Below are 20,360 nucleotides of genomic sequence, written 5' to 3' on the forward strand. Positions count from 1 at the left end.
ATAAAGGATTTAGATGAATTCATGGAGGACCACTCTATTATGGCCTATTACACTTGAAATTACAATGTTGCCACCATGCTGGAAAAAGCAGCATTCCAAATAGCAGTTACAGAAGAGCAAGGATGTCAGAAAACATCATATCTTCTACTGAGATATTCCCCCAAAGATATATAATTGCTTTGTTGTGAAAAATAAAATGATGGATTGACATGGTCTTTAACCTGAACCAAGAAGGCTGTTACATGTTATTATTTCAAAATAGAAAAATTGGAAAGGGCATGTTTGCCTACAAACTGTAATCAGAGGAAACTTTGATCAAGAGTATGAAATTCTGGCTTATTTCAGCAGCTTTGAGACCACAGAACTACAGAGGATTCAAAACAGATTTGGAGTAATATAAATCTTTTTAAAAATATACTTGTTAAATTAATAGAGAAAAAAACTTGCATCCCATGAAGATTTTTTTTTTATTTTCTATATCCATTATTGTGCTTCTATCCAGAACCAAATGCGTAGATAAATCATTGGGCTTTATTTATTAATATCACTTTTCTTTGATGTGAGGCATAGATGAAACTACTTAGGTGTGGGTACCAAGTGTGGGAGCAGTCAAATCAACCTAGCATCGATTTGTGGATATGTTGGGGTTCAGTATTGCTAATGGACTCACTCTACCATCTTTCTTTTTAAATTCTTCTTTAAACCAATGAGTTTAGAGATCATTTGGTCCGACATGAGAAATTTTGTTTAATGTTAAAATCATGCTTCTTCTCAATTGCCGCTAAACATTAATGAAGAAAGCTGCTTGCCCTCCGCTAAAGGCTGTTAAGCTCAGTCTAAAATGACAGAATTCTGCCTCTGTGAAAAGGAACAAGAAAACTTGTCATTATGAACTGTAGAAATGCATCAGGTGAACCACTAATCCGCTAGGGTTTTTAAAAGACCAGTGTAGATACCTTAGGTAGCTTTATGTAAGTATATGCTAGCAAATACTGTCAAGGAAAGTCAAATGCCTGCATAAATTCTGCCTCCTTTCTGTGGGTCCTCTTCCCTTAAACATTTCATTCTATAAAATAGTAGGACATGCTCTTTTGAAACAGAGATTAGTCTCCTCCTGGTGGCTTTTACTACTATGAATCCTGATAATGCCAGATTCCTAATTGTTCAACAACATTCTGTGCGTAGAGGAGGTTCCCAAACTTATTTTTTAATTGAAAGAGACCATTCAGTCATGTGAGCCTCAACTTCTTCCATCTGAAGTGATACAATTCTGATAGAGATCAATTCGCATAGCAAGGCTTGATCTAAGAATGTAATTCTGGAAATGCAGGATCTAGTGGAGGCTCTCCTTGCCTTTTGGTTGTTCAAAACTTCTAGGAGGACTTGAGATGAATCCCTTGTATACTTTAACAAAGAGAATAAAGATGTTATTTTGCCAGTATGAAAGTTGAGAATGTTCTTTTTTTCATAGCTGCTGGCACAAAGTACATGATATCCTATTTAGAATTAAATCCTATTTTTCTTTGGCCCTGTGCCAGCATCCAGGTAGGAGCAAACCAAAAGACTTGAATGTGCAAATGCAGTTTATTTCTTTCAGAGACATTCCACAGTGCCACTTTCAAAGTTTCTGAAGCTCTCAGACAAGGCATCCCCCTAACTTAGAAGAAAATGGTCATGCAAAATAAGAATAATGGTCCTATGAGCATGGTGTTTTAATAATAAATTAACCTCTTTTCATATGCATGGGACTAGTATACATTCTTTGAGTCTACCTAATATTGCTAATCAATAAACAACATTGGTGTCTTAATTTTCTGATAACAGCAATCAATCCTACTCCAAAGGCTAAATCTGAGGGATTTGAGGAATTCTAACTAGTTCTTATTCAGGAAAAAAAAAAGTGTTTCTAGATTCATAGGCTATTCTTAAAATAAATTATTCTTATATTGAACGTCTACTTTCTACAATTAAAAGATGCAATAAATTAAGCCTGGGTGAAGATGGAAGGAAGTCCAGCATCCTTTTGAGAAATAAAATATAAATGGGCCATAAAAAGGGTAATTGCATGATAACTGAACCAATAAACTAAAAAAATATTACTGTATTTCCTGAATGTTAGATTACAGGTATTACAATGCAAAATTCAGGTCTGTTTACTTTCTGAAGTTAACAAACATTGTACAAACACTTCACCCCTCCTCCTCCCTTCTGGTGGGATGGATTGTGCCAATGGGCATTATATAAAGAAAGGCTGTAGACTGGCTTCTGCCTTGCACTCGTAGCCACCATGGGGCCAGAGGTGACCAGCCTGTTGTTGCTAGGGCTGGTACTTTGCTGTGCAAGTGAAATTAAAAGAGGTAAGATGTTTAACAAATATGCTACAGATGTGGCCAATGGGCAGCCTAAAGAGCACTCAAAGCTTGTTGTAATGGGCTTTCAAGTTCTCTGATGATTTCGTAGACCGTGGAAAATATGGAAGGTATTGGGTGCTTGTAACAAGTGAATATTCTGTTTGATATGAATGAATATGTTGCCAATATTAAGGCACGGCAGATCTTGGCTTACAGTATTTGTCACAGAATTTATTGAATCTATAGTCCTGCTGTATTGCATTCTTTTAAGGATGCAAAGTGCCTCTTATAACTCCTTATTTAACCAAATATCTAAGCATTTATTCTATGTAGAATGACTGTTAACTGGCCAGTATGTTTCAGTTTCTGTGAATCTGGTCAATATTTGTTAAACCAGACCCACTTTGACTGGGTTAGTGATGTAAACTCCTTTGTTCTGTGTGCTGTTACCTTGTTGTATTCTGGTCAGTGGTCATAATAAACATAATATTAACAGTGCTGGTAGGGAGGGTATCACTTTGCTGTGCTATAATGTTCATTTCAGCACTGGGATATTGATTCTGATTTCTTCATTAATCTTCAAAGGTTAAGGTCCTGCAAATAAAGCAAGACTAAATATCCCTACTATTAATGAATATAACTCGAACCTGGAACTTTCAAAGGAGTGATATTTAATTAAAAATCATATCTTATTTGGTATAAGTGGCAGCAATTTTGTTTTAAATGCTTCACTATCACACTACCATCCAAGCAGTAACTCACGTTAAGAGGTAACACTCTCCTTTTGTTTCCCATAGTACAAAGATCTAGTTGTACTAAAAACAAAAAAGAGGGCAATATTTGTGCCTTTTTTTCATGCTTTATGTGTGTATATTTCTTGAGTTGATGCAAACAACAATGGTAATATAAAAATGCAAAAATTTCAGTCAAACATCTGATACTGGCAAGCTTTCCCCATTCCAAGGCTTTTTAAATTGTTTATTTTGACTTAATTACGTAAGTGTCATTGATCTGGGTTTGGATTTTTTTTTTTGCTTCATAATAGTCCTTAATGGTTATTTGTCATCACATTTTTGTCTTTTCAGTAAGAAAATCTAACCACGGCCACTTTGTCTGCAGTACCTGGGGAAACAACCATTTTAAAACCTTTGATGGAGATTTTTACCAATTTCCCGGGGTCTGTGATTATAACTTTGCTTCAGATTGCCGAGAATCTTATAAAGAGTTCTCTGTTCATATCCAGCGTGAGCAGAATCATCAACATCACCCTAATATCAAATATGTTCTTGTTACAATCAAAGATGTTGCTATTTACCTCACTCACAAGATGGTTGCGGTAGATGAGCAAATGTAAGTTTCTCTGATGTGGTTATGTTTCCAAGCATGCAATCTTTGAATTCTGAAAATCTTCCACAAAAATTTCACTGTAGAAGCTTTAATATTGCAGAAGTGATAGCCCAAAACATTCAGAAACTACGTTGTGTAGAAACTCCAGCTACATTTTCAAAAGAAATGTTACTTTGAGCAAAGTTCGAAGTAATGTTGGAATTCTTCAGAAAACTTTCAAGAGAAGTACAAAAGAAGTTAGAATAAGAGATGTGAAATGACTTCAGGGAGTCTGTACATACACAGGTCATCACCAGTTTTCAACTAAAGCAAAATTTGGACTGAATTTGGGTATGATTATTCAGGAAAAACATCTGAGGCAACACAAGTTTTAGTCACTACTCCCAAGGCTTGCATACCTCTTACTCAATATAGACTGTAGAGCCTAATAATGAAGCTAGCTCCTGGATTGTTGAACTTCAATATGCTTCAATATTATTGTCAGAAATTTCATTCTCAGTCTGGAGGAGAATAATATTTTTCAACTTTTCATCTGGTCAGAATTCATCCAATTGCATTCCACATGCAGTCCCTCCTTGTTTTATACTAGCTTAACCTTGTTGACTTTTAGAAAAATTGTTAAACATTATAATGGCAACTTATAAAAATACAACTGAGATTGAGAGAGAGGTTGTACTGAAAGCTGCCAAGTAAAGTTATGTCCATGTTGATTCATTGCGTAGGTTCTCTTTAGATCTGAACACTGGACTTCACTAGAATTCCATCTCTACCCTACAAGCAACAGTGTAATGACTTGATTTTCGATATGCTACAAACATTCCAATCCAACAATATCTACTGAGAACATTTTCCTATATCATTAAGGGATTTTGACTTAAAATTGAATGGTCATTACCAGAGATCCATCCAAGTTCATGTTGAAAATAAAGCAGAAAGATTAGAAGGATTAGAAGACTATACCAGCAGGCTCAAAGTATGCTAGTTCTATGGGGAAATGTCCCTTTTAGTCAGTAGATATACTGGTTCTATATACTGACATGGAAGCTTTAGTTATTTTTCTTCCCTAGCATGGTGAGATAAGTGATGGTAGCTTTTCTTCTTTAATTAGCATTTTACATTCCTTACCAGCTTATTGAATTTAAAACCCATGGTAAATGTTAGGTAATTGGCTTAAGAAAACATATTCATTCTCTTAATGAATGTTAATATTTCTCTTTTCCTGTAATATGACCTCTTCCATTATTCTAAAGTTGACTAACATTTTGCTTTGCAGAAAACCTCGCAAATGACTAGAAAACCTATATATAAGATCCTGCTCATCATAGCACAGGGAAAAAAAAATGAGTCTAAACAATTCTTTGCTTTTTATCTCGGAAAAGGTTAAATGTACACAAAGCCTATCACAGTCTCATATGATTACTGCAGCCATTGAAGTCTTGCTTATTCCAATCTGTTCTGTAGCTTTGCATTCAAGTACTTTCCTCCGGCTTCCTCCCCCCCCCGCCCCCGCTGTTAGGATGCCTTTTGATGACTCTCCATATGTATAGGATGCTTCTACTCTGGTAGACTGAATGAGAGAGAGTACAATTATTTCAGTAAACAAGGAATGTGTCTTAAACTATACACCATACATAGTGACATCACAAAAAGTTATTATTGGAATTAGCCTGACTGGAACTAATTAACATTTAGTGTCTTTTAATATCATTTTTATTCCCTGTTACCAGCTTTTCAAAGGTTTATGGAAAAGGCTAGTAAAAACAGCCCACTTTTCTTTAAACTGAGGTTCTTTTTCCCACTAGCTATGCTTGCCAATTTTTTTCTAGTTCATAAGAGTATATGTTTTACTGAAAAAGGGAACTGCTTCTAACAAACAGTATATTTTTACTTGTTGGCTTGACTGAGCTATTAAGATTGCACAAATATGGAGCCAGACACAATTTGGAGTGGTGCAGTGGAATCAAATCAGGCAACAATTCAAACATATTAAAATTCTGAAAACCCAGCTGTTTGGATGTAAAATAGACCAGAGGTACAAAGTAATTCCTCACTAATTATAGGAATATGGTAGACTTCTAATGCTTGAGCTGTCCATTGCAATGGAAACAAGTGCACATACTTTTCTGTCATCCTTCTCTACAGGGTAAAGACTCCATATTATAGTTCTGGCATCATGATTGAGAAGAACAATATATATACTAAAGTCTATGCAAAAGTGGGCCTAATTCTGATATGGAACCAAGCAGATGCTTTGATGGTATGATGTCAACTTCTGGCTGATACAACACACACAACACACAGGCAATGATAGCAATAGCACTTAGCAATAGCACTTAGACTTATATACTGCTTCACAGTGTTTTTACAGCCCTCTTTAAGCAGTTTACTGAGTCAGCATATTGTCTCCAACAATTTGGGTCCTCATTTTATCTACCTTGGAAGGATGGAAGGCTGAATTAACCTTGAGCCTGGTGAGATTCGACCTGCCAAATTGCAGTCAGCTGGCAGTCAACAGAAGTAGCCTGTAGTACTGCATTCTAGCCACTGTGCCACCACAGCTGTTATCCTCTGTTAGTCTCTTTGTGATTTCCCCCCCCAGTACCTACAGTATAATTGGTTTTAGAATAATTCTATCCCATTGGCTACCTTTAGGCTAGGCTGAATACAACTTGAGCCAGCATAGTTTGTAAGGGCTTTTTCATACATCAGATTATTCAGGTAAAGAGTTAGCATTAAAAATATGACCTGTTGCAAAATATCCTGTTCTGTATCAGAGAATTGCATTAGGAAATCAGCATTTATAGAGGTAGTCCTTGACTTACAACCAATAATTGAGCCCAGAATTTATTTCGCTAAATGAGAAATTTGTTAAGTGAGTTATCCCCATTTTACAACTTTTCTTGGCATATTTGTTAAGTGAATCACTGCAATTCTTAAATTAGTAACATGGTTGTTAAGTGAATCTGGCTTCCCCATTGTCAAAAATTGCAAAAAATGATCACATGACGTTGGGACACAGCAATGATCATAAATATGAACTACTTGTCAAGCATTCGAATAAACACGACCATGGGGATGCTGCAATGATCATAACTGTGAAAATGATTACAAGTTATATTTAAGTTATCTTGTTAAAGGATCTCAGCATATAAAAAAAGACATATGCTTGAGATACTGAATCACCACTATCAATCAAAATATTGTGGTTTTATTTCTTCAATGTAGATTGAGCTTGACTCTAAATTCAACAATTATACTTGTGGCCTTTGTGGAGATTATAATGGACAACAGATCTACAATGAATTTATCTCAGATGGTAAGTAGAGCAACAGTACCGAAAGCATTCTACTACAAACTGGAGAACATGCTTTAAATACAGAACTGACAGTCAAATGATAGTTTAACACACACATGCAACACCTTATTTTTTCCAGGAAAATTAGTTTGCAAATGAGAATGTACAATGACTTATATGTTCTAAATTTTAACTAAATTATGAGGTCACTAAACAAAGTTAGCAGAACTTGATTTACTATTTAATATAATATTGTCCACTGTATAATTAAATCTGTTTTTTATATAGTCAGGGGAACTCAAGAGCAGTATGTTAACTTAACCCTAACCCTAACCCTAACATACTCAAGAGCAGTATGTTAACTCAAGAATAGTATGGAATTCACTTTACCAATAAAGTAAAACTGTATGTATTACTTCCACTCAATCCAAGTTAAACTCTGAGATTCATGCATTCTTCCATGAAAATGAAAACAAAACAAAACATTCAAACAGATCTTTAAGTATATGAACACCAATAACTAGAATAAAACTGCACAAAATTTAGACAGTCCATCGTAGCTGAATGTATTGTTGATTAAGAAATTGTGGTTTTCAAGCAAAACCAGGATGTCTTGTACCTTAGTTTATTTAATATACAGTACAACATTTCTGAGCATCTCTGTTGATCTTTCTTCCTGTTCTCAAAATACATTGTGTGGTATCCATATCCAACATCATGCATTCCTCTTTATCTAGCTGATTTATCACACATGGAGCTTTACACTTATCGGTATGCTAAGAATCATAAGCTGAAAATGAGATTGTTTAAATACACCTTTATTGTTTCTAATAGGATTAAGCTACAATCCAATCACATTTGGAAACCTACAAAAAATTAATAACCCCAGAGCAAAATGTGGAGACCCTGATGAGACAAAGCCTATTGAACTGTGCAAGCAGCATGTAAGTTTTCAAACCTTGATGAACAATCAGAAATAGGGAGAGATCAACCTCTAAACTCCGTCTGCTTTTGCTCCAGGGTTTTTTATTGAGAACGGTGGCCCATGTTTCACAGCCCCAAAACTTGAAGGCACAATTTTGGTTTACAGTTTTAATCAAGTCTTTTTATTATTGGAGGGTAATGTAAGGGAGAGACCTATTCTTCTCTGCTTTCTTCTCTTTCAAGCGTGAAGAGTGTGAAACTCTCCTAACTTCACCGGCATTTGCAGATTGCCAGAATCGACTGAATCTAGAACTGTATGTTCAAGCTTGTATGCAGGACAGATGTGCTTGTCAGCGTAGGAAGGACTCTTTCTGCCTTTGCAGTACCATCTCTGAATATTCACGACAGTGTTCCCATGCTGGTGGCAAACCTCAGAACTGGAGGACCTCTCAGCTCTGCCGTAAGTAGCAAACTGGCTTAGATCATATTGATTGATTGATTGACTGGATTTATAAGGCTGCCTAACTCAAACAGTGTGAGTCTGGGCAACATACAAGAACAGAATGAAGTTGAAAAAAAAATAACAGGATGCAGGTGTGGATACTGCCACTACTTTATTTTATGTCAAAATGGCCCTGAAGATCCTCCACCTTTCATCCTGAATATGTTTCTCCTAAATATCCTCCATCGTTGATTATTTATTTCAGTCCATTTCCACAGAGCATCAGTGTCTTGGGAACTAAGCTGACCCACAAAAAGTGTTAAAACAAAATAAGGAAAATTAAAAACCCTTTGAAACTCAGGGGAATTCAATCAATGTGAATTGTCGACTGACTATAGAAATAGTCAGCCACTGATGGGTGTTTTTTATAAAAAAAATACAAGACAGCCATCACTGTTCTTATATTAACAATATTTAAAAACAAGGAAACTTGCACAAAGAATACAGATTACTTCATCTGTCTGGGTTTGGAGTTGGTTATTCATCCATCCATCCATCCATCTATCTATCCATATCCACTATGATACTTCTGGGCAAATTATTCAAAGCATAAAAAGGAACAAAATGGTAAGCAAAGAAAGTAATGGCATGAGAAAGGAAAGGAAAAGAAAGGAAAGGAAAGGAAAGGAAAGGAAAGGAAAGGAAAGGAAAGGAAAGGAAAGGAAAGGAAAGGAAAGGCGTACATGTATCTAGTTTATAGCAATGCATTTTGGCTATACCAGTCAAGAATTATTTTTTTGCAAACCAGCCTTGTTTCCATCACACCCATAAAACATTAAATTAGTTATATTTTGTTACATAAAACTCTCTTCTTTTTCTACTTTAAATAGAAATTTCTCAATTCTCTGTCTTTTTACTATTTTGCCATCCTTTTGTTTTGTGGTTTGATCCTCGTTCATTTTCTCTATGTGATCAAACCACCTTAATGAAAGTCATTCCTACTGGTCACTTAACTTTGTATTCATTTGTCATCCTTTCATTCTTGACCCTGTCTCTTCTTGTTTTACCAGGCACACTTAACTCTCATTCCCAGTTCATTCAATTTACTTTTATATCTTTCCTTATTCACCCAACAGACTTTCCTATAACTAAATGGGCAGAAACAGGGTCTTATACATAGCCCATTTTGCTTCTGTCATTCTTCACGACAGATTAGATATTACCCAGCACTTTTTTTCTTGCCAGAATTTGCACATTTTATTTCACTACTCTCCCCGTTTTTAGAAAAAAGCTTGCCAAGATATATAAATTTGTCATTTTTTACATTTGTGTATAAGTAGCAATTGCTTCCTCTATTTCTTTTTAATTTTTATTAGTTTATAATATAAAATACAAAAAAAAATACAAAAGAAAATAGTAAGGGAAGGAAAAGGAAAGGATAAAAATGCAGGGCAAATAGAAAAAAGAAAGAAAAGGCATTGTCTTCTGATTCTGTTTGGTGCAGTAGAATAAGATAATATCAAATCTCAACTTTTTATTTGTACATAGTAATATAAGCTATAGTCATTTCTATAGCAACAAACCTATCTAATCGGTAAAGCCCAAAAATCAAAGTTTCATTTTTTCCCACCTTAAGCGCAAAGTCCAGAAGTGGCTTCCAAGTAGAAACAAAAGTAATTGTGTGTTTTTTTCCTTTAATCAAAGCAGTCAATCTCTACTAACTCCATCAATTTTTGTAGCCATTCATCCATTGTGGGAATCAAAGTGTCCTTCCATTTTTGTGCACAACATAATCAGTTGCTGCCTCTATTTCTGTGGGGAAAAACAATTACCTTGATCTTTCCTATCTTCATTTTCAAATCTATTCTCCTCACTGCACTCCAAGATTCACTACAAATCATTTGGATTCACAGTCAACATGGTATAATCAACGCGCCATGGTTTTTAAAGAGTTTAGTTCCTCATAATGCAACTCTCTTATGTGTTTTTCCTCACAGGTAATGGATTTTTGTCCATTAAATACAAAGTTTGTTTCTTAATCGTTGCCCAATTCTATTATTCTTTTAGCAAAGTCATGTCCCCAAAACATGATTTACCTGGAAAGTGGTTCTCCCTGCATGGACTCCTGTTCACACCTGGAGATCAGCAAACTATGTGAAGAACACTATATGGATGGCTGTTTTTGCCCCCAAGGTAATCATTTCAATGTATAAAGAGTTGGGTGGGAAATTCAACTTTAAATCCCTGCTCAGTTGGATGGTTGAAGCCAAGCTGATTAGTCCTTTTTCATAGTTGTTTGTGCTTAGTTCAATAGTAAGTGAACCAGCGGTGGGCTTCAAAAATGTTAGCAATTGTTCTCTGCCTGGTTGCTGGGTGGGCGTGGCCATGGTGGGAGTGACCTAGACGGCCTCCTACACCACTGCAGGGGAGTGTTTATGCCCTTCCTGGGCTCTGGAGGCTTTCCTTGAGCCTCTGGGATGGCGAAAATGGCCTCCCTGGGCTCCGGAGGAAGCTGGAAATGGGCCAATTGCCAGCATTTCTGAACTTCCGGGAGGCCCATTTTTTTTTCACCCTCCCTGAGCCTCCATGCGTGCCCTGCACTTACCTGCACCCAAAACGGGCGGCGTGGAGACTCCTGGGAGGGATGGGGCAGGGCAGGCAGGACCAGCCAGCAGTGGGAATTGGGGTTCTCTGAACTGCAAAGAATCTTAGGTGGGGGCTCTCCTGAACCCCTGTGAACCCCCAGCAGCCCACCCCTGAAGCTCACCCCTATTAGTGCTCATTGCAATAACAAGCATACCAGTAATAGTATATAGTTGATTCACTGAGATTTAACTCTGAGCAAAATATATATGAAAAATGTAATTTCCGTTCAAGAAATGTTGAGGTAGCAATATTAGAAATAAATTTTAAAAATGGTCAGCGTTAAGCAGAAGTGATTATCTCACTTTGAAAGAAGCATCATTACTGCCATCTATCACGAGCTCAGAAAAGGAACAGGGAAACTTTTTTTTAAAATTATTATTGAATGCTGCATTTTCTTGGGCATAATCAATTAGATGCCTGATTAGACCTGGCTAGAGACGAGTGAGCCTTTTTGACCCATCCCTCTTTTCTCTTTGGAACCTCTTTCCTCTTTCCTTTTTTAATCCCATTATCAGGTTAATGGGATAGTTTGTTCTTAAATTTAAGCTGAACTGAAATGTTTGCAGAAAACTTCTGAAATTAGGACTTCATGAAATTAGGCTATTTGCAAAGCTCATTCTCTTCTGCTGTGAATCTTTACTCCTACTCTGTACTCTTCAATGAAATGTAGTAATTAGCTAGGAAATGGAATTTCCTTTTTAGCCCTTTAGTAGCAATTCTGGTTGCCGTGCATTATTAATGATTTCTTCTTTCACTTTTACAGGCACGGTATATGATGATGTCACAGGGAATGGCTGTGTGTTAACCAGTCAATGCCACTGTAAACTTCATGGAAAAATATTCTCCCCTGGTCAGAAAATTGCCAATGAGTGTGAAGAGTGGTAAGAATGCCAATAGCTCATCATTTCCCTATTAGCGCTTAAAGTAAAATTTGTTTTTAGAGTAACCCAATCATTGTTACGTCAAAATGAGAACAGGGTTTATATCATGTCAATAATGACAGAGTGATCCTATTTAGACACTTTACATTACTAGTACAGAAACAGCCTGAGAATAAGTGATGCTTGTTCAAATAATAACTTCCTTGGACCAGTGGTGGGATTCACAATTTTTTACTACCAGTTCTGTAGGTGTGGCTTGGTGGGCGTTGTGTGGCTTGGTGGGCATGGCAGGGGAAGGATACTGTAAAATCCCCATTCCCTCTCCCCTCCTGGGGGAAGTTTACTGCAAAATCCCATTCCCTCCCTAGCCCACTAACCTGCTTTCCAGCTCCGTTCTCCTGTGCAGGGCAACAAAAGAAGACCCAGCCGATCAGCTGAGACTCGGGAGGCAGAGAATAGATGCGGGTGGGGCCAATCAGAGGTGGTATTTGCCAGTTCTCCGAACTACTCAAAATTTCCGCCAGTGGTTCTCCAGAACTGGTCAGAACCTGCTGAATACCACCTCTGCCTTGCACTACCAATGAACCCCCCTTGCTTTTAATTCAATACCTTATTTTATTTTACACTGAGTAAACATGCAAAGTCAAATTAAGAAATGTTGCATTTATGTGGAATAAGGAAAGATAAAAAAAAATACCTAGGATCAGCAAGTAACCCTAAAGAGAAGTGAATGTATTTGTAGGAGATGACCAGGCTGAGCCCAAGGGAGGGTTCAGCAGTCCCTTCACGTCCATTAGAGATGTAAGTCCAGCACACTTTGAATTCCATTGATTCTTATCTACCACCAATTTGCTTTGATCTTAGTAATCCAGATTCTTGTAGAGAGGGTTAGCATGCAATAACCTGTCTTTATTTGAACCACCTTGCTTCCTGATTTCTTGCAGCTGACAGTATTGCCTCTAATTTAATCTGTAACTGCAAAGTCATCACCCAGGCTTTAATGGCTTCTTCAATTTGTAAAAACAACAACAATAACAAAAAAATAACTCCACCTAGATGTGATTATTTTGTAGAGAAAATACAAACAGACGTACTTCCAAAAAACCCATTCAGTGGGACATTCTAAATGCATGTATTTTCAGTACAAATTCTTAATTTGTATACCCCGTTTGTTTATTTTCAGCACTTGTCAATCAGGGAGATGGAGCTGCAAGGAGTTATCATGTCCAAGTACCTGTGCTTTGGAGGGTGGATCCCACATAACCACTTTTGATGGGAAGAAATATACCTTCCATGGAGACTGTTACTATGTGTTGACCAAGGTATGTGTGTGGAATACTGCCCTTTGGAACTGTACCCGGTATTATGAACATTGCAAATATGCTTGTTTTGATAGCTATAGGAGAAGTGGATGAATTACATCATGTGCTATAAACATGCAAAGGACCCTATAATCATTAAGGACCCTATTTAAATATCACTGAATGAAGTTGTTAATTTAGAATGGTCCCTCTGTAGAAATAGAAACGCTCCCAGCCTTTTATCTCAAAAACATGGAACATCCGCAATACAAACTTGCCATATTTCCTTCAGCTAGAAAATAAATTTCTGGTATCATTATCATAATCATAACAGTCACTGCAACTATATTTTAGTACAGAAATAACCAAGTGCTTTACAGAATTGGAATAACTGGAATAAAATACATAACAAACACAAACATTTAAAAAATTAAATCACTGCTATGGAATGATATAAAGCAATCAGCAAAAGATATTTGGCACAACTCCAAAGGCCGATTGAGGAAATCTGTAGAATAAATCAATGAGCATTCAAAATTAACATAACCTTTTCACTGATATTTAAATGGGCTTAGTGATTATAAGGTCCTTTGGTGTATATAGCAAATGATGTAAATGATGTAATCCACTTCTCCCCTAGCTATAAAAACAAGCACATTTAGTTAGGGACAAGTTTCTCCTTTTAATGGTCAAATAAATAGATTTCTAGTCCATGCCCAATCTACTCTATTTCTGCATTCATAATTTTTTTACTAACACAAAATCAAGGTTTTAATTGTATTCCAAGACAAATGTTCTAAACATATTCAAAAATAGCATGTCAGTATGAATTTTCTCTTAAAATATGCATTTCCATATGCATTTTGGACCAAGAACTGAACTGAAACATTTAGAAAGTATAATAGCTGATCGACAACTAATTCTAATTTCCAGAGAAGCTCAGGCAATGTGGATCAGGTCAGTTGATTGAAAAGATAAAATTCCCCAAGCATTATTTCTAAGTTGTGTTTATGGTATGGAATATGAATAGTCAAAGTTGAATTTATTTCCTTTTTGGGAGGGGGGATTCATACATAGACAGTTGACTTATGTATTGGGCAACTCAATATTATTATTAATTCTGTCTGCTAGAATGTCTGCAGAACTGTGACTACAGGGAAATTTGTTCCATTTGTCACCTTGTTGCACATCTGATAGTAGCTGGTTTTTTTGGACTAGCACTGCAGAATTGTGTCAACCTTACAGAATTCACCACTAGACATCACAGCCAGTCTGACATCTGCTGATATACTGTATAATGTAGAGCATACCCTCCAGAGCTGTATAGCTCTGATGACTGCTGCTACCAACATATAGCACATGTCCTTTATACCACTTTATAAGGTGCAGTGAAGTTTAGGACAAGGCTAAAAAGATTGCTATGAATCTGAATGGGGCACTGAGTGATTTGGGTAGCTGGATCTCCAATAGCAATAGACAGATTGACAAGAGATTAGATAGATGATAGATAGATAGATAGATAGATAGATAGATAGATAGATAGATAGATAGATAGATAGATAGATAGATAGAAATAGAGAGATAGAATAGAGAGATGATAGATAAACATAGGTGATGGATGGATGGATGATAGCATTTTTTGTTTAATAGATAATTTTAGATGTCTTAGAAAACAGATTGGTATTCAGAGGCAATGACTGACCATATTAATTGTATTTGTTCTTCATATGTGCAGACCACTAAAAATGACACCCATGTCCTTTTGGGAGAATTGGGTCCATGCAGTTCTTCAGACAAGCAGACATGCCTTAAGTCAGTAGTGCTACTAACAGATCAAAGGAAGAATGTAAGTTTAATGAAAATGATAATGGTATAGTTATTATCAACTTGTTCATCCATACTACAATGTCTTTTATTTCATTTGATATCTGTTTCTCTTTGTCGGCCTTAAAAAAATCAGATGATGTTATACTTTTATTATTTCAAGAAATTGTAATAAGTATTCACATTTATGATTGTGGTTGCTGATTATACATAGTTGTGTGTGATTTACATTTATTTTGCTGTTATTTACATTGATAATATGCTATGTATACAATATGTATTAACATTATTATTGCCCAACAAAATTTTTACATTAAATAGTAATGAGAATTATTTTCAACAATTATTTTTATTTTATTAAATTTATTAACCACTCATCTTACTGCAGGTTAATTCTAGGCAGTTTACAATATTAAAAATAACTTTCTTCTTGATCCATTACACTTTTGTGATTTAGCAAGCAAAGCTAAGTAATATGTACTGTTAACTCTTCAGTGAGGGATGGCAACCAAATTCCTTCTACAGTGTACTTTTCAATTGGCTGTGCAGTGGATAGCCACTATTGGGAGGTCATAAACATTGGTGAGAGGTAATCTAGAGTATTATAAATTCCCCTCAGTGTTTTCTGATCTTTGCAACTTTCAGAGATATGGACTTCAACTCCTGTAATTCTTAGTAATGGATATTTTATCTGGAGAAAACTGGGTAGTGAAGGTGACACTTCAGGAATTTGCTATCATTGGGAAACATTTCCCTGGAGGAAAAGTATAAAGAATGCAAAACAATCTGGCCAGCCCGGAAAAGAAATTGCACGGACGGTGTTTCCTCATTCCTTCACTGAAAACACAGAAGAAGTCATAAATATAGCTGCCAATTGTCAAAATGAAATATAGTGATCTAAGTCAATTTATTTAAATTTGAGGTTTTAACTGCTTTCTTTCACCAGTTAATTAAATATTGTATAAAGAAACTGAAACATTAATATGTGCTGTTATTTATAAAATACAGAGCTTTTGTTGTCATTCTAATATAATAAAACTCCCTTTTTACAACCCTGTAAATTGTAATGTTCTGTTTTAAGGATCCCCACAAAGTTGTACTGACATAGTATCTGTATTTTCTCTCACACAGATTGTAGTTTTCAAATCAGATGGCAGTATATTACTGAATGAAATGGAGATTCATTTGCCATACAGAACAGGTAAAGAAGGGAACCATTGCTTCTACATATTCCAGCATTGCCTAGATTGTCGCCAACCTTTTGGATCTCAGGGACCACGAAACTCATACTTTTAAATCCCAAGGACCACTAATACAACTTTTAAAAAAAGCTAATATATTTAATATATTTTTTATGTTAAATATAAATTTTATACACACACACACACACACACACACACACACACACACACACACACACATATATACATACATACATATACATACATACATACATACATACATACATACATACAGTATTCAGCTTTGTTCGGGTATTTTCCCACGTCATTATAGTTGTGCTTTTAAAGTTGTAGCAACGTTTTGGCAGAATCTCATCTGCCATCATCAGGCTTCTATAATGATGTGGGAAAATACCCAAACAAAGCTGAATACCATACATATAAATACCTGCGAAAACTTAAGAAAACATACATATACATACACATACACATACACACACACATACACACACACACACACACACACACACACACACACATATATATACACACCCACACCCACACACACACACACACACGATACACACACACACACACACACACCTACCGCTGTGGCGACTTTGCCTGCGTTTCCGAGGCTTCGATGTTGGGAGAGGCAGCAAGGGCTGGAAAATGGGAGAGCTGTGCACGTCTCCATCTCCCTTTCCTTTCCTGCCTGCACGTGGGTGCAGGGGGACGAAAGAAAGAGAGATGGGACCAATTCAAAGCAAGAGAACTAGTGGGGAAGAGCTGACAGCAGGTGCTGGGGGAGGGGACTGCTGTTGCCGCCACTGGCAGGTGTAGGAGCTGGTTGGTGCATGCATCTCAAGGGCCTGACTCCAGGGTCCCTCAGAGAACCAGGAGGTGCAAGAACTGCACGGCCCAGATTAATTGCTTTTGGGGGCCATTTCTTCTGCAGCCCGCCAAAATTTTTCCATTGCCCACCAGTGGGCCGCAGCCCACCGGTTGACAACCGCTGGTCTAGACAACCTTCTGTTTGGGCTTTAAGATATTAAATAAGTTAAGAACAAAAGGATCACTGACATGTGGGATACCGTCAAATAAAAGTGATATTGAAAAGGAAGATTGAGATGTATTTCCATGATAATTTCAGTAGCTACTTATCCCTGAATGTGCTTAATAATGACTTATAATTCATGACTCTTTCATTTTTCATTGTCTTCTTCCCCATAAAAAAAACAAACATCAATGTTCTAGTTAACTATTCTTACTCTCCTGGAGAAAGACATTTAATATTATTTTCTCCCCTTTCATATTAAAGATAGAGGACAAATTGATTACATTTGGCACAGGTTGACTAAACTTTCCCTTTGTTTTTCTAGGTAGTTTCTCCATTTACCAGCCATCATCATTCTACACTATTGTGCACACAAATTATGGGTTAAAAATGCAGATCCAGCTGTCCCCAGTGATGCAACTGTTTCTCATTATGGAGGATTTTGCCAAGGGAACTCTCCAAGGCAAGTCAAAACTTTATCTACCATTAGAGGAAATGTAAAGATTTTGAAACATCTAGAAACAAGCAAAGTAATAACTAGCAATCAGCACGGGCTTGTTAAGAACAGATCATGCCAAACCAATCTTATTTCATTCTTCAACATAGTGACTAAATTAGTTGACCAGCAAAGTACTGTGGACATCATGTATTTAGATTTCAGCAAGGCATTCGACAAAGTAGGCCACAATCTACTTCTTAGTAAGATAGAAAAAAGTAGAATAGATAGCACCACCACTAGATGGACTTGCAACTGGCTGGCAAACCATACTCAACAAGTATCCTTAATGGGTCTAAGTCTACATGGAGGGCAGTAAGCAGTGGGGTGCCACAAGGTTTCGTCTTAGGCCCAGAACTCTTCAATATCTTCACTGACGACTTAGATGAGGAACTAGAAGGGGAACTTACCAAATTTACAGATGATACTAAGCTGGCAGGAATAGCTAACACCCAAGAAGATAGGCTCAAGATCCAGATGGATCTTGACAGACTAGAACATTGGGCCATATCTAACAAAATGACAGTCAGTATAGAGAAAAGTAAAGTCCTACACTTAGGCAAGAAAAACCAAAAGTATACATATAGACTAGGTGAAACCAGGCTCAATACAGTAACTGTGAGAGGGATCTTGGAGTCTTAGTGGACAACCAGCTAATTATGAGCCAGCAATGTGCAGCAGCAGCCAAAAAAGCTAATGCAATCCTAAATTGTATTAATAGAGGGATACAATCAAGATCAAGGGAAGTACTAATACCACTCTATAAAGCCTTAGTAAGACCACAGCTAGAGTACTATATCCAGTTCTGTTTACCACATTACAAAAAAGATGTTGAGACTCCAGAAAAAATACAGAGAAGAATAACCAGGATGATTAGGAGATTCAAACATATGAAGAATGGTTACCGGAACTGGGCTTGGCTAGTCTAGTAAAGAGAAGGACCAGGGGAGACATGATAGTGGTATTCCAATATTTGAGGGGCTGCAACAGAGAGGAAGGGTCAAGCTATTTTCTAAAGCACCTGTAGGCAGGGGTGGGATTTTACCAGTTTGCACCTATTCACTAGAACTGGTTATTAACATTCTAAGCAGTTCGGAAAACCGGTTGTTAGAAGAAATTACTGGCCTAATCCTGTAAGGAAGGCAGGAAGGAAACATTCTGGTGTTGCTTACAGAAACTGCTTCTCCGTTAACCCTTATTACATTCTTGGCAGGACTAGACTTCCTGTCTCAGGAACTTCTCTGGAGTTTTTTCCCCCTCCTTTGCTGGTACTTTGCTTGTGTGGAGTGACCATTCAAAGTTACAATGGCACTGAAAAAAAAGACTTATAATCATTTTTCACACTTGCAACTGTTACAGCATCCCCACAGTCATGAGACGCCAGGTGAGGAGATATGTGCCTTGATGTGAGTGATACTGAGTTGGCCACATCCAGACAATAACATGACCACCAAGCCATGTCCACACAGTCACATGACCACCAAGCCACGCCCACCACCTAAGCCATGCTTACAGAACCAGTTGTTAAAAATTTGAATCCCATCCCTGCCTGTAGGCCAGACAAGGAATAATGGATGGACTGCCATTTGTCAGAAATGGTGTAGTGTCTCCCACTTGGGCGAGGGGTTGGACTAGATGACCTATAAGGGCCCTTCCAATTCTGATTATCTGACTATCTGATATCTGAATGGATTTCTTCTATCCAACTTTTGAATAGTAGTGTTGGAAGAAATCTTCATCTGGGTTCAGTTCCAAGTGGGAAGAAAGACATGGAAACATGAGGCTGCTTGGAAGGTTGGTTTAATGGTGAAGCAGCAGCACCAAGCATGTGTGATTCTGGGTAGCTGATCATATGGAGGGAGACAGATATATATTTATACCCTCTCTTGGGGCCTTGCCCTAGAGCTTCCTGATCCTGTGGCAAGGACATATATCCTATTGGCTGCTATAGGGATCATGTGCAAATCCTAGGAGTATGTCTGAGATAAGCTTGGTTGAACTATGCTGGGTGACGTAAGGAAGGGGCTCGTGTTTTGAAAGAGTGTTGGGCAATTCCTATTATGGCTTAATGGTTTTTCTCCTGGTTTGGATCTTGAGGGAGGGCTAATCCTATCACCCTGGAGCTGAAGGCCTTTTGTTTTGTAGATAGTCTTTCTGGGGCTATTAACAAAGGTGGGGGCTGCTTTCCAAGATCATGTTTCTCCTTTTCTTATTCAGGGAGGTATAATATTCTGCCTTTTTAATATTTCCTAGAATATTTCATTCTTCTAGGAGAGGGGTGGGTGCTAACTTTCTACAATAGAATGGAATACCAGCCAAGCTATTATTTTGTGGCTCTTCCACCTTATAATGTATATCCCAACATTTAAGATTTTTTTTGTTGCTACGTATGTTGTTCAGTTTGATGTTTATCCATTTAATGTCTCTATATGTGAAATAATCTCACAATAATTTGTTCTCATATAAAACAAAGCTACTTTGGAGTGTTTAATAGTGCTGATTCAAAATGTTAACATGAAGAGGCCTAAAAAAATTCAACATTAGACACACTTTTCTCTGAAATCCCGACTCTCCTATTCCCTTATTTATCATTCTGACTAAAAAGGGTCACCTCA

At 37.1% G+C, this 20,360-nt stretch overlaps 1 protein-coding gene across 1 annotated transcript in view; it reads left to right on the forward strand.

The window, feature by feature from the left end:
* Positions 1-2,287: 2,287 nt before the first annotated feature.
* The window catches only part of MUC2 (mucin 2, oligomeric mucus/gel-forming), a 66,143-nt gene continuing 48,070 nt past the window's right edge, over positions 2,288-20,360 (forward strand). Inside the window, exons 1-12 of the mRNA XM_087929037.1 lie at positions 2,288-2,357; positions 3,437-3,701; positions 5,841-5,955; positions 6,924-7,014; positions 7,828-7,937; positions 8,161-8,377; positions 10,427-10,552; positions 11,769-11,886; positions 13,070-13,208; positions 14,923-15,033; positions 16,143-16,212; positions 17,575-17,712. Coding sequence (XP_087785163.1) covers positions 2,288-2,357; positions 3,437-3,701; positions 5,841-5,955; positions 6,924-7,014; positions 7,828-7,937; positions 8,161-8,377; positions 10,427-10,552; positions 11,769-11,886; positions 13,070-13,208; positions 14,923-15,033; positions 16,143-16,212; positions 17,575-17,712 — 1,570 coding nt within the window. The remainder of the gene's footprint in view (positions 2,358-3,436; positions 3,702-5,840; positions 5,956-6,923; positions 7,015-7,827; positions 7,938-8,160; positions 8,378-10,426; positions 10,553-11,768; positions 11,887-13,069; positions 13,209-14,922; positions 15,034-16,142; positions 16,213-17,574; positions 17,713-20,360) is intronic.

The sequence above is a fragment of the Pseudonaja textilis genome, chromosome 1 (assembly GCF_049901715.1).
Source record: "Pseudonaja textilis isolate UNSWEBS1 chromosome 1, rPseTex1.2, whole genome shotgun sequence".
In the NCBI taxonomy this organism is placed as follows: domain Eukaryota; kingdom Metazoa; phylum Chordata; class Lepidosauria; order Squamata; family Elapidae; genus Pseudonaja; species Pseudonaja textilis.